At 54.3% G+C, this 12,287-nt stretch overlaps 7 protein-coding genes across 7 annotated transcripts; 4 read left to right on the forward strand and 3 right to left on the reverse strand.

Moving 5' to 3' along the window:
• Window positions 1–467: 467 nt before the first annotated feature.
• Window positions 468–2,040, forward strand: PpBr36_02550 (uncharacterized protein; the record flags this gene model as incomplete). Its single annotated transcript, XM_029889731.1, has 2 exons — window positions 468–783; window positions 869–2,040. 2 exons carry the CDS (start codon window positions 468–470, stop codon window positions 2,038–2,040), a joined length of 1,488 nt encoding a protein of 495 aa, XP_029754356.1.
• A 1,170-nt stretch (window positions 2,041–3,210) lies between these two features.
• PpBr36_02551 (uncharacterized protein) lies at window positions 3,211–5,459 on the forward strand (the record flags this gene model as incomplete). The annotated part of the gene is made up of 2 exons (XM_029889732.1): window positions 3,211–3,420; window positions 3,771–5,459. 2 exons carry the CDS (start codon window positions 3,211–3,213, stop codon window positions 5,457–5,459), a joined length of 1,899 nt encoding a protein of 632 aa, XP_029754476.1.
• Window positions 5,460–6,035: 576 nt separating this feature from the next.
• Window positions 6,036–6,365, reverse strand: PpBr36_02552 (uncharacterized protein; the record flags this gene model as incomplete). The annotated part of the gene is made up of 1 exon (XM_029889733.1): window positions 6,036–6,365. The coding sequence occupies one exon, from the start codon at window positions 6,363–6,365 to the stop codon at window positions 6,036–6,038; it is 330 nt and encodes a 109-aa protein (XP_029754473.1).
• Window positions 6,366–7,121: 756 nt separating this feature from the next.
• On the forward strand, window positions 7,122–8,077 carry PpBr36_02553 (uncharacterized protein; the record flags this gene model as incomplete). The annotated part of the gene is made up of 3 exons (XM_029889734.1): window positions 7,122–7,203; window positions 7,251–7,404; window positions 7,840–8,077. 3 exons carry the CDS (start codon window positions 7,122–7,124, stop codon window positions 8,075–8,077), a joined length of 474 nt encoding a protein of 157 aa, XP_029754474.1.
• PpBr36_02554 (uncharacterized protein) lies at window positions 7,589–8,240 on the reverse strand (the record flags this gene model as incomplete). The annotated part of the gene is made up of 3 exons (XM_029889735.1): window positions 7,589–7,667; window positions 7,806–7,970; window positions 8,065–8,240. Coding segments are annotated over 3 exons (342 nt in total). The 3' UTR covers window positions 7,589–7,666.
• A 950-nt stretch (window positions 8,241–9,190) lies between these two features.
• Window positions 9,191–10,790, reverse strand: PpBr36_02555 (uncharacterized protein; the record flags this gene model as incomplete). The annotated part of the gene is made up of 2 exons (XM_029889736.1): window positions 9,191–9,611; window positions 9,676–10,790. 2 exons carry the CDS (start codon window positions 10,788–10,790, stop codon window positions 9,191–9,193), a joined length of 1,536 nt encoding a protein of 511 aa, XP_029754472.1.
• An 881-nt stretch (window positions 10,791–11,671) lies between these two features.
• On the forward strand, window positions 11,672–12,152 carry PpBr36_02556 (uncharacterized protein; the record flags this gene model as incomplete). The annotated part of the gene is made up of 2 exons (XM_029889737.1): window positions 11,672–11,727; window positions 12,005–12,152. Coding segments are annotated over 2 exons (204 nt in total), but the record flags the coding sequence as incomplete, so codon positions are not given.
• Window positions 12,153–12,287: the final 135 nt, after the last annotated feature.

Genomic DNA, 12,287 nt, shown 5'->3' on the forward strand with positions numbered 1-12,287 from the left:
GGGCTAGTTTCGGCTCCTAAGGACTTTTCTCCCAACTGTGAACTGCCAGGTTAAAGGATTTTCAAGCGGGAGAGACGACTCCTCACGGCCGACTGGACTGGAACCACAATAATAGGCACAAAGAAAGCCAACTTGGGGGGGCGTTTTTCGTGACATCAGGATTTGCTGAACCCAAGGCTTTCCCCCAGCTCACCGTTCTTTCCCCTTCCCCACTGTCTGATGCTGCCTTGCGGTCCAATGCATACCGGTAACCGGCGTACGTTTTATAAGATGCGGAGTTCAGCCCCACGGGGCAAAGAAACTTGGCTATCCACCTAATGTATGGACTGACTCATGGAGTTCATGTGTCTCGGCACAGCTCTCCGACGGCGTCCTTGTTAAACTGGGCGAACAGTAGAGCAAAAACGCTCTCCAAACGGTCTCGGCCTGTCGTGACCGATAGTACATTTCGACACGAGCAGAACAAAATGGCAGACAAGACCGAGAAGCCTGTGGAAGAACAGGATGACAATATCGAAAAGGATGTTGACGCGCCAGTGGTCGGAGGTTTGACTATGCCCGCAAGGTTGGCAGCGCTCAGCGAGGATGAGTACGAACGGTTGGGTCGCAAGGCGACTCTGAAGATGGACTTGATCATCATGCCCATCATGGTGGTCATGTATATCCTCAACTACCTGGATCGACAGAACATTGCGTCGGCAAAGCTGGCCAACATCGAGCGCGATCTGAGCCTGAGCACCGTCCAGTATCAGACGGCCGTCTCTATTCTTTTTGTTGGTTATAGTAAGTGCTGATCAGCGTCATTGTTAAAGTGGCTCGAGGGACATGCCTATACTGCTTGCTGACATGTGATGCTCTCCTCACCCAGTCCTGATGCAGATCCCATCGAACATGATTGTGGGCAAGATCAAATGGCCAGGTCTATACATCTGCCTCGGAATGGCTGCTTGGGGTATCGTCAGCGCCCTGATGGCCATTGTGCACAACTACGGCGGCCTGCTCACTGCCCGCATCTTCCTCGGATTTGTCGAAGCCATCTTCTTCCCAGGCGCGCTGTATTTCTTGTCACTCTTCTACAATCGCAGGCAGTACGCCTTCCGAACCGCCATTCTGTACTCTGGTTCTCAGCTTGGCAATGCCTTTGGAGGTCTTTTTGCAATCGCCATTCTCAACCTCGAAGGAAAGCATGGGCTCGAGGGGTGGCGTTGGTTGTTCCTTGTGGAAGGCGTCATGACCACCGGCTTGGCAATCCTTTTTGCCTTCATCCTGCCCAATTCAAACAAGAAGATCCTAACCCTGACGGAGCAGGAGTGCGAGTGGGTTCAGTGGAACTTTATCAAGGACCAGGGGCAGGAGGACAATTCGGACGAGATCACTGCGACCAGGGGCCTGATCCTGGCGCTGACAGACATCAAGACGTGGCTGCTCTGCGGCACCCTGTACGCGACCTACATCGTCGGGGCCGTCGTCAACTTCTTCCCCTCGGTGGTGGGTGGGCTCGGCTACGACCGCAACACGACCTACGGTCTCACGGCTCCGCCGTTCATCCTCTGCGTGTTTTGCATGCTCATCAACGGCTTCCACTCGGACCGGACGCAGGAGCGGTTCTGGCACGTGGCGGCCCCGTTGGGCGTGACGCTGGTGGCCAACGTGATCGCCGTCTCGACGCTGTCCATCGGGGCGAGGTACACGGCTATGATGCTGCTCCCGGCGTCGTTTTACTCGTCGGCCGTCGTGACGCTCTCGTGGATCACGGGTTCTCTGTCGCAGCCGGCAGCCAAGCGGGCGTCGGCCATCGCACTCATCAATGCGCTCTGCAACACGCCCAACATCTGGGCTAGCTACCTCTACGGCGGCGCACCGCGGTTCCTGGTGGCCTTCATCGTCAACCTAGCTGCCACGGGGCTGGCCATCGGCTTCGCGGCGGCAACGAGGGTGTACCTGGGCAGGCAGAACGCAAAGCTGGACCGTGGTCAGGCGCTGGGGAAGAACGGACCAACGGAAGCACAACTCGCGGGGAACTATCGGTATTTGCTGTGATTTTTTTTTTTTTTTTTTTGATTTGATTGGCGGGAAAGGGTTCCGGTTGTGACGACGGACTGCGAGCCGTTATGCTTTGGTGAGGCTGAACTTAGTCTAGCTAGTTGTAATCTCGGTGTGTGACTGAGAGGTCAATGCGCGATCAATATATTGAGACCATCTCCGATCTGGACCGCGGCCAACAAAACCGTTGGCACTATTGAATAGTGGGTAACAAAAGCCTTCACCGGGGAGAGCTGAACTCGCTTGGCAGCTCCTGCATTCCCGCTTTTTTGTTTGCCGTCGATTCTCTCCGAACTCGCCCGGCTGCCTGACAAGCAGCGACTAAGACCCTAACCCCAGTGGGTTATTCGACCCCGCACCAGGGCGCTTAATTGTTGATGCTCAAGAGGGAAAGAGGAAAAAAAATAAATAATTGATGAAGCAAATCCATGGTGCAATTGAAGGGTACTGTGAGGGGTAAATCCAGCTGGAAATTTATCGTCTGAAAAAGAGATCCGATTCCTTTTATTCCACAAAAGAGAAAAGGGGAAAGAGACAGGCTTGACAAATAGGATTGCCAATAGCCAGCCGTCCAGGATGCCATCAGGAAAATGCAAAAGCATATTCAATTCAAGGAATCCATCACACGAATCACGTTGTCCAGAACCTTCCAGTTCCCGTACCCGCCAGCCCGCGGAGTTTCTCCTTTACGCTTTACGCGTTACGCACGTACCCACGGTACCGCTGTCACCTCAGTACAATTAATGTCAAAACCCAAAGATGTCCCACTTCAAAGGAAACAATCAAATGTCATGATACGCCATACGTCCGCACTCACACCACTCTTCAACCAACCAGACCAAACAGCCACTCGTTCGCAACCCAGGTTGCGTCCCGCTAAGTCGATCGCGTGGCTTTCGCCTGGTTCCGAAAGGCTTGAATCGAATGAATTAATCCATGGGGAAAGGAACCAGAGGGGGTTGAAGCTAGCTACGCGACGTGTTAATTGACGTCAACTCAAAGGGAGAAGAAAGGGAAATAATAGTAATCAAAAACGGAAACAAAAAAGAAACCCACACGAGGATCCCGTTTTGTACGGACACGGACCCGCGTGGGGAGCCGCCACCGCGGCCCCAAACACTATTAATACCTTGTTCCTGGATCCCGCGGCCCGAACCCCCGGCCGATATGTCCCCGGTTGAAGGCACCGCGGAGCCCGCTGCTGTTAATGGTGGTGGTGGTGATGGCGCCGCCGCCGCTACCACCGCCGCTACCACCGCCGCAACCCCAGCCGCAGCCGCAGCCGCAGCCTCTTCCGCACCTCCACCGGTCGCGAGGCGCCGGACCCATCGAAAGTCGAGGCATGGATGTGCCTATTGTAAAGGAAGGAGGATAAAGGTGCGCTTTTCATCTCATGTCAATTGCATGGATTCTATAGTTGTGGGCAACATCACACCACCCCTATCAAATCCCTTGCTTCATCAGTCTTCCTCGTCGTATCTTTTGCCCATCCTGGTTTAGCCCTGGCACTTTTTTCTCCGTCCTCGTCCCTTCTCATAACAAAAAAAAAAAAAAAAAAAAAAAAAATGGCTGCATATACTACCGATGCTCCCCCAGTCTCAAAATTTACATGAAATTGCTTTTTTTCACTGTTAATTACCGCAACTCGCTTGTGTTGCAACCAGTCTCTCTGCTCTCATCACAAAATTGCACGTCAAAGCTCACACACCACACCTCCCTTGCTCCAGTGCGATGAGCTGAGGCCGGCATGTTCCAACTGTGTCATTCGCGGGCTTGTCTGCAGCCTGAGCGCGACTGTGCCGCCGGCAACCGACGGCAACGGATCAGGCACCGACGGCAATGGCCCGTTGTCCTCAACATCCGAGCCTGGGCCATTACCCAGCCTTATAGATAGCTCTTCCACCGCCGCCGCCGCCGCCGCCGTCCAGCAACTGCCTCTGCCACCATTACCGCCGACAACCGTACGCTCGCCTCCGCCAAGGCGATCATTTGGCCTGTTTCCCCTCGCGACTAGGAATCTAGGCACCCTCGCCATGGCAGCAACAAGTCCTCATGCGGCCCTTGAACAGCAACCGGCATCTCTCACACCCACGGCGCCTCACCAGCAACATATTCCTCCAGTCTCGCCCTACCAGCAAACCCCTTACACCAGCATCAGCACCGGGCTTCCCATGATGACAGGTGGCCTGGACTATGACGACCTCCATCTCCTCCACCACTTTGTCACCTTTACCTCCAAAACATTTGGCAACGCCCACATCATCCAGCGCTTTTGGGCCACCACGGCCCCGGAAGTCGGCTTCCAGCACCACTTCGTGCTGCACGCCATCTTGGCCGTTGCAGGTCTCCACCTGGCTCAGCTGAGCGTTCCAAACTCTGCCAAACGCCAACATATACGGCGCAAGGTCGACCACCACTGGGATGTGTCTCTTCGACTTGCCACCCCGTTGCTGGGCGACCTCAACGCCGACAACTGCGATGCATTAAACGTGTTTACAGGTTTGACGTGCATATACATATTCGCCCGCGGCCCTCAAGCGGGGAGTTATCTTCTGTTTGATGCCGAAAGCCCCGTCGAAGGAGAAGGCAGTGCCGAGACGCTGATTGCGAATGGGGCACTCAACGGGGACGGGATGACCGAGGGCAGCGCAGTGGCTGCGGCAGCCACCAGGGGCATAAGCACAACCGAAGAGTGGCTCGTGTTCTTCCGCGGCTTGCGGTCCGTCATGAAAGCCACCGAGACGGCGCGCAGGGCCAAAAAGGGACGCAGCATGAGCTCGGTCAGCGACGATCAGCCGTGGGGTCTGATGGACCAGATGTTCGGCCCAGACGACGTCATGACCGAGGAGGACCTTGACGAGCTCCACGGAGAAGACCAGGTCATGAGCGAGCCCGACCTGGAGCAGAGGACGATGCACGACGGCAGCTCGGAGCGACGCTCCAGCATGACCTCGGGCAGCCACCAGTCGTACCACCGGCGCCGTCGCGACCCCCTCGCGGACGGCGGGTTCGCGACCCGCAGCACCCCGATGAAGGACCTCCGCGACGTGATCCGCCAGCAGATCCGGGCCGACGACCCGGACCGCGAGGTGTACGCGTCGGCGTTTGCCGAGCTGGCGGCGTCGTACGCGACCGTGTTCGAAAGGGACATGAGCACGCGGCAGACGAGCGCCCAGGTCGTCTTTGGTTGGATGTACCACATCTCGGACGACTTTATCGAGCGCGTCAAGGCCAGACACCCGGTCGCCCTCGCCATCTTTGCCCACTTTGTCGTGCTGTTGAGCGTCCTCGAGCTCAAGTGGACCACCAAGGGCTGGCCCGAGCACCTGCTCTCCGGCATATACGACGCCCTGGGCGCGGCAGGGAGGCTCTGGATACGCTGGCCGATGGAGCGGGTCGGGTGGCTTCCTGGATAGACGGTGGGGATGCGAAAACAAGAAAAAGAAAAGAGAGGAGGACCGACTGGCGGAAGATGATGTTGAAGAGTTGGCGCATATGAAAGTTTGCACTGGATTTTTGTAATGGAGTTGAGCGGGGAGAATCCGGCGAACAGTACACGAAATATGGGCACCACAGGTGGGCGCCTGCTTTGTATTCTTGAGTTTATTCATGTAGCATCGGTCATTTGCAGCGGCTGATTGTGGTTTAGCTTTGCACATAATAATTTTCTGTTCAAGTACGAGAAGCACTGTTTATCTGCGGTTTAGGACTACAAGCAAAAAGTCACAGCTCAGCTGATTGCGACGGCTGGAATTTCAAGCTCCTTGGTGAGATACCACAGACAAACGACAAGTTGGAGAGAGGAGACATGGGAGAAACAAAGTCAATCATTGGACCAAATCAATTCGCAAACGCTATGCAATATGAGAAACAAGAATGGTGCCCGTCAAGCACCCGAACCCCTGTCAAGCAAAAAACCAAAAAAAAAAAAAAAACCGCGCATTTCCACCGACACAAAACGCCCCCTTTCAAAACAAGCATCAGATTTCATCTCAGTTAGTGGCGCGAACCCCGCCACTCCTGACGGCCTTGACCTCGTCCGGCAGGGAAAACAAGTACGGTGCATCCTGATACAGGCTGAAGCCCCGTCGCTGTGCGGACTGCTGGGCCGTCGGCTGCGACGCCTGTGAGCCCGACGAATAAGACGTGTTTGGGATCGTGCTCGCCGTGGGCGTCGCGACGCTTGATTTGCGCGCCGCGTCCACCTCGGCCGGCATGGAGAAGAGGTAGGGTGCGTCGCGGTGCAGGGACCTGACGCGCTGCTGGTTCTGGTGCTGGACGACGGCGCCCGTCAGGGGCTTTCGGAGTGCTTGCTTGAACATTTTTATTTTGATTGCTTGGCTTGGGTAGGGTATAAAATGGTATTGATTATTGTATTCGGATTGTTTTTTTTTTTTGTTGTCGTTGTTGTTGTTGTTGTTGTTGTCGTACAAGTTCAACTAATGAGACTTTCTGGGTAGGATGGGGAAATGCACGATACAATGACAGCCACCTGATGCATCGCGGACGGGGCCGGCACGTATTTAATCGCCCCAGGCAGGCAGTTCAGCTCATCGTCAACCAACCTCTTACCGAATGTTGCAATGGATGCCAGCAGGCCAGCAATCCGGGGGAAAGGAAGTCGTCTACCCCTCACTGGTCGGAATGTCGATGCGCTCTGATTGGTTCGGAGGGCTTCCAGTCATGCCATTTCACAAATCGACTCGGACGAAAGGGGGACCAATGTATCTCTTGGTCGGGCTCCGAACACCGGACATGCCTCTGGACCGACCCCAGTTCACTGCATATTTCCCCAGCTTTCCCGGTTCGCCCGGATAGGGCCAAGATGGGGGTGGGCTCCAGGGATTTTGCGGGGGGACAGATGGCATGACTATGAGGGAACGCAACGGAAGCAGCCAGAAACCACAATGTAAGATGGCGTGGCAAGCTTGTCAAGGTCACGCGCCAGACGAGAGACCAAGACGAAAATAAATAATTCATCGAATCAGTCATTCGCACATACCGAGCATTTGGAACAACAAGAAGCATGTCAAGGCGATGAAACTGTCGCCCAATTTTCTGTCGCCTCCTAGAAAGCAATGGATCCAGCCAAGAGGATCCATTTCTTCGTTGCCATCGGCACTTTGCTCATGACTGCCTGCATGAAGCCCGTGGTCGGCTGTATGTAGCAACCAGAAAAATACGATTACATGAGCAGGCGGCAACAGATGCCCACGATTTTGACGAGGACGTCGGAAACCTGATGGTTCAAACAAATTGGTGCTCGGCAAGCAGCTCTCCAACCTTCTATCCCATAGCTGCACCATCGTTGATGTCGTCGAAAGCCTCGAGGGTGCCGGGATATGTTGACGACAATCGGCAGTTTGTTCGGATAAGATATTGTTTTGAGTCGATTGCTGCTTCAATACCGTTTTCCTTGATTTTGTTAGTCTTGTTGCAGCTAGTTTTGCTGCCGCCGGTCAAGGCAGCGTTTATACCTGACATAGGATATTCAGAACCAGGACCTTCTGGCTTGCTCACCAGCCAAGGTGTCCTATGGAATAATCTAGCCGGCCGGCGTTTGGTAGCTTCGATACATGGCCGAATAGCCGCGGTTGTTCTGCAAGGTCGTAGCAAATCTGGATCTGACACAGAAGCCGGAAATCGCGACTATGCTTGTATAATGCAGGCGTTTGACACCGTCAAGTCACCGATGGGGCTAAGGCAAAAAAAAAAGAAAAAAAAAAAAAAAAACGGTCGTCCTGCCTCCCTCGAATACCGACCATACCGCAAACACTTCAGAAATGCCCTCCACAGGGAAAGCCAGCTTGCCGAGCGACTTTTCCCCCGTGTTGTGGCAGACCTGCCCACGACCATCTCCTCGTTCGACGTGACAGATAACAAGGGCGCCGTCGTCACGGAGCACCGCGAGGTATCTGCCGTCGGCGCTGAACGACAAGGAAAGCACCGCGAGGCTGGGGCCTGCGGCGACCTGATACCATCGCACCCAGCAGGGGGTTCTGGAGATGGACACTGCCGTACCCAGCGGAACTAATACATTTGACTTCTTTCCAGGCGGCATTGCAAACTTTGCCGAGCCCGTTATCTGTAGCGTCGACATCATATTCGTTCAGATGGGGCGGATTCTCTATAGAATTACCGACTTTGTGGGACTCTGTTCTGAGCTTGGCGGTGGCAACAGGCTCAAGCCGGGCCATCTTGTCTGGTGGACCACTGATCGCAGCCGATGAATCCCTCAGGGTTGAGTCCCTACTATCCAGCTGTTCAACCGGCTTGCCTTGTTCGCGCTGCCGTTTGGGTCTTGGAGATTTGCGAGGTTTGAAAGCCCTGGGCTTGAGAGGAGGCTGCTTTCTTGCCCACAGGTGGCTTTGTTGGGTCCCCTGTTGGGTTGCCCATCGCAGGAGCCATAGCTGCCTTGCTTGTTCGTGGGCAAGCAGCACAGGCACTGAAGGTCGACAGTATGTGCTGGGCACCGATGTGGGTGGGAACCTGACTAAATTGAGCGTTTGGAATCTAAAATGACTCTTGGTCAGGACAAACGCTCCAGATATGTAGACCAGTAAGCACGAGGGGCGTCTATGCTGTTGCCGATGCCAGACCGCGCCGTGTTTCGTTAGAGGGGGTTTTCTCCTTTCTCTTTTTCGCGTTTTTCCCGTCATCTTGAAGCAAGTTATTATAATTGACAGGGTTCGGACACAATTGTCTACCGAGTGTAACACGCGGCTTGCTAGGATCTCTTACTTTTTCCAACAGCGGGTCGTCAGGGGGTGTTTTGCAGGACGCCGAGACTCGCTTGTGCAACGGACTAAGATACGTTAGAACTGCACTTCGATATGCTTACAGTACGGCTTACAGTACAGCTCAGCATTGAAGCGGGAAGTTGCAGTAGAAATTAGTAAAGTCATTAAATTTTGAGACTAGCGAGTGGTTTGTATAGTAGAGGGAAAGAACGTTGGATGTTACCCCGCCAAGCGGAATTAGAAGTCGAGCTTCCCCATCCACAAGAAGAGAGTAACTGATTAGGAACCCAACCAAACTTGATAAATCCCCAAAAAAACCCTTAGAACAAAGGCTCTGAAATGACCACTTTTTAACGTTCGACTCAATATACACTATACGACATTAACGGCGACAATGGATTTTTGCCTCAGACACGGTGCGTGTTATCCACCGTCGGAGCGGGGGCGTAGTGCTCGCGCGTCAACTCCTCGTCCGACGTGTTTTCGGGCTTGTCCAGATCGTCGTCGGTGATGCCCGTGATCTTGGCGAGGATCTTGGCGGCGTAGATGTCGCTCGAGACGTTGACAGCGGTACGGAAGCGGTCAATAAACCAGTCGATGGCCACAATGACGGCGTACATGCCCGTGATGGGGACGTCGACCGAGTTCGCGATCATGACGGTGAGCACCAGCGACGACGACGGGATGGGCGTGGTGCCGATGGAGGCCAGCGTTGCCAACAGCACGATGATGATGTACTGCACCGGACTCAGGTCGATGCCCTGGGTCTGGGCCAAGAAGACGACGCAGATTGGGAAGTAAATAGCGGTTCTGTTGAGTAGCATCAATCTGGTCAGTAATGATTGTTCATTCATTCAAGAGTTGGCGCGCCAAGTCACAAGAGTGTACTAACCCGTCCATGTTGATCAAGCAACCGAGCGGGACGGTGAACTTGACCACAGTGTTCGGCACGCCGCGAGCAAGACTCTCACGGATGGTGACAGGAAGCGTGGCAGCAGACGACGCCGTACCCCAGGCTGTCACCCAAGCAGGCGAAGACTTGAACCACATCGAGTAAGGGTTCTCGCGGACGACGCCAAAGTAGATGGCTGGGACGATGACGAAGAGGTGCAAAAACATGCCTGCAAGCGCCGCGCCGATCAGAACGCCCAGGTTGACGCCAATGTCGGCAATGTTGAGTCGAAGCAGGTTGGGGAGAATCAAAAAGAAGACACCAATGGGTGCGATCTTGATGAGAAAGGTAATGATCCTGGTGACCATCTTCTCCACCTCTTCGATGGCCGCGATGATGCGCCCCTGGGGGTTGATGAGATATCCAATGACGACCGAGACGATCAAGATGGCGAGAAGCTCGGTGTCGGCCAGGGACTTGAAGATGTTGTCGGTGACAAATGATCGGAACAGCGTCACAACCACTGTGTGCGGCTCATGCTGGCTGCGCTCTGCGGCAAGCTCCTTTTGGTCTTCATCCATCTCCAACGCATCGCCCCGCACCTCGACCATCAACCTGCGCCAGCCAAGGCCGACCAGGAGACAGGTGTGCATGATGGAGATGATTGTTGTGATCACATAGTACCCGACAGTCCACTTGGCGAGCTTCGCTCCACCGCCAGTCATTTCCTTGAGCCTGACCATGGCGAGAATCATGGCTGTCATGATGAGGGGCAGGACGACAGCCTTGAGGGAACGCAACCAAAGGTCACCGGGAATACTAAGGATGGGTATCACGGCCTTGGGCACACTGTCAACCTGGGTGGTGACAATCAGGCCGATGGCGATGGCCACTATGGCCGAAATGACGATCTGAACGGCCGAACCAGGCGTCTTGGCGGAATCGACTAGCCTGCGGTGGAATGGCCGCTTCTGTGTCTCCTCGGAGAATCCTTGGGTTTCGTGCGCCGGCGAGCCCGAGCTGTACGAGTCCTGGCGCGCGGCATCGTTCTCCACCGCGACGGTCTTTTCGGACGGCCGCTCGGGCGCTGCCCCGACCGGTGTTGGGTTTGACATTTTGAAGAGGCCTGATTAGGAGGATAGAAGCCGGGTTTTCTAAGGAAGAATATGGAGCAAAGGACCGCTTAGATCTTGGCTGCTTGGCGGTTCAGGTGAAGGAAGGCCAGGAAGGCGATACAAGCACCACCGGTTTGAGCGACCCAAGTTGAATGTACAGCTTGACCGAACGAAAAGCCTTGGAGGTGAAAGGGAGAGAAAGGGAAGACACGACCTTGATGAAGCAGGAATGCGGCGTGCTACCTAAATATCAGGGTCCTTCTGATGATAAGAACATTACCGTTGGCTCGGTTCCCCAATGGGAATCTTGGTCCGTGACAAGGAGGTTATCATCGGAAGCTCCAGTTCGGCTTAGCGAATCGCCACCTTGCCCCTTCTATCTCTTGTCAAGTTTAGGTAGGGTATGCTCGCTCTCGTGGGATCGAGAGACCCTGGTGGCCTCACACGACTCCGTACTTCTTTTACGCAACAGTTCAATAACAATCTCTGAACCCCACAGATAGCCACTGTCCACCACTGCGCTGGGATTCTGGGGATTGGATTGGGGGACAACAGGGTTGGCGCCGAGACTCCCACATGGCCACCATCGCTTCTGTCTAGGAAGGTCGGTCGACCAATGTGGAAAGACGTCTGGTCTCCAAGAACCTGACAAAGATCCCTCCAACATTAATTCCTACCGACTCTTGTGGATATCATCCTTGGCGACAGGTGGATTTTAGTCTAGGTTGAAAGACAAGACGCCATGGATAGTGAGTGGGTGGCGCCATGCCTTTCCATGCAGGGAGGGAAGAAAAGGAAGGACTGGAGCAGGGCCGGCGAGCGGGCCAGAACCACTCATAGTTCAAAGGACTTGTTCCGTCGCAGATGGCCGAGCAGGTGATGGTGGTGCACAAAACGCGCGCCGAGACACGCTGGAAGCCGGGCAAGGTCAGCAACTGTCAGCAGATCATAACCTGTTTTTTTTTCGAATGTTGGTATAGCTGCGCCGCTAACGGATACAACCGTGGTAAGCCACGGGAAAACCGAACAGATAGCAAAAAACCAGTTATGATCTGGAAGCGGCCTTTCGTGTTGGCGCATGGATTTTTTTTTTTTTTCTTCCCGGGCTCAGGGTACTGTAGTATCCGCATACCATATCAGTTTCCACACGTTTCTTTGTTCCCCAATTTGTGCAGTGGAGAGTTTTGGTTCGCATATGGAGGAATTTCCAGCGGAGAAACCGGATCAGGCGGCACGCCGAGCAGCGCCGAGAGGATCGGCGGTGTCTTGGAGCGGATCCAGGTGCGGTCGCCGAGACCTTGGCCGGGTCTGTCGGCCAACCACGGAACGCGTGGCGCCTCGATTGGTGCCACTACCTTTCCAAATATTGCTTACCACTTAATTTATCAATTGCTTGGTTTCCTCAGAACTCCAACCGGCACCAGGATTAAAAGTCAGCAAAAAGGTGGCACAGACCTGCTTTTTCTTTTTTTTTTTCTTTTTTTTTTTTTTTTTTTT

The sequence above is a fragment of the Pyricularia pennisetigena genome, chromosome 3 (assembly GCF_004337985.1).
Source record: "Pyricularia pennisetigena strain Br36 chromosome 3, whole genome shotgun sequence".
Classification (NCBI taxonomy): domain Eukaryota; kingdom Fungi; phylum Ascomycota; class Sordariomycetes; order Magnaporthales; family Pyriculariaceae; genus Pyricularia; species Pyricularia pennisetigena.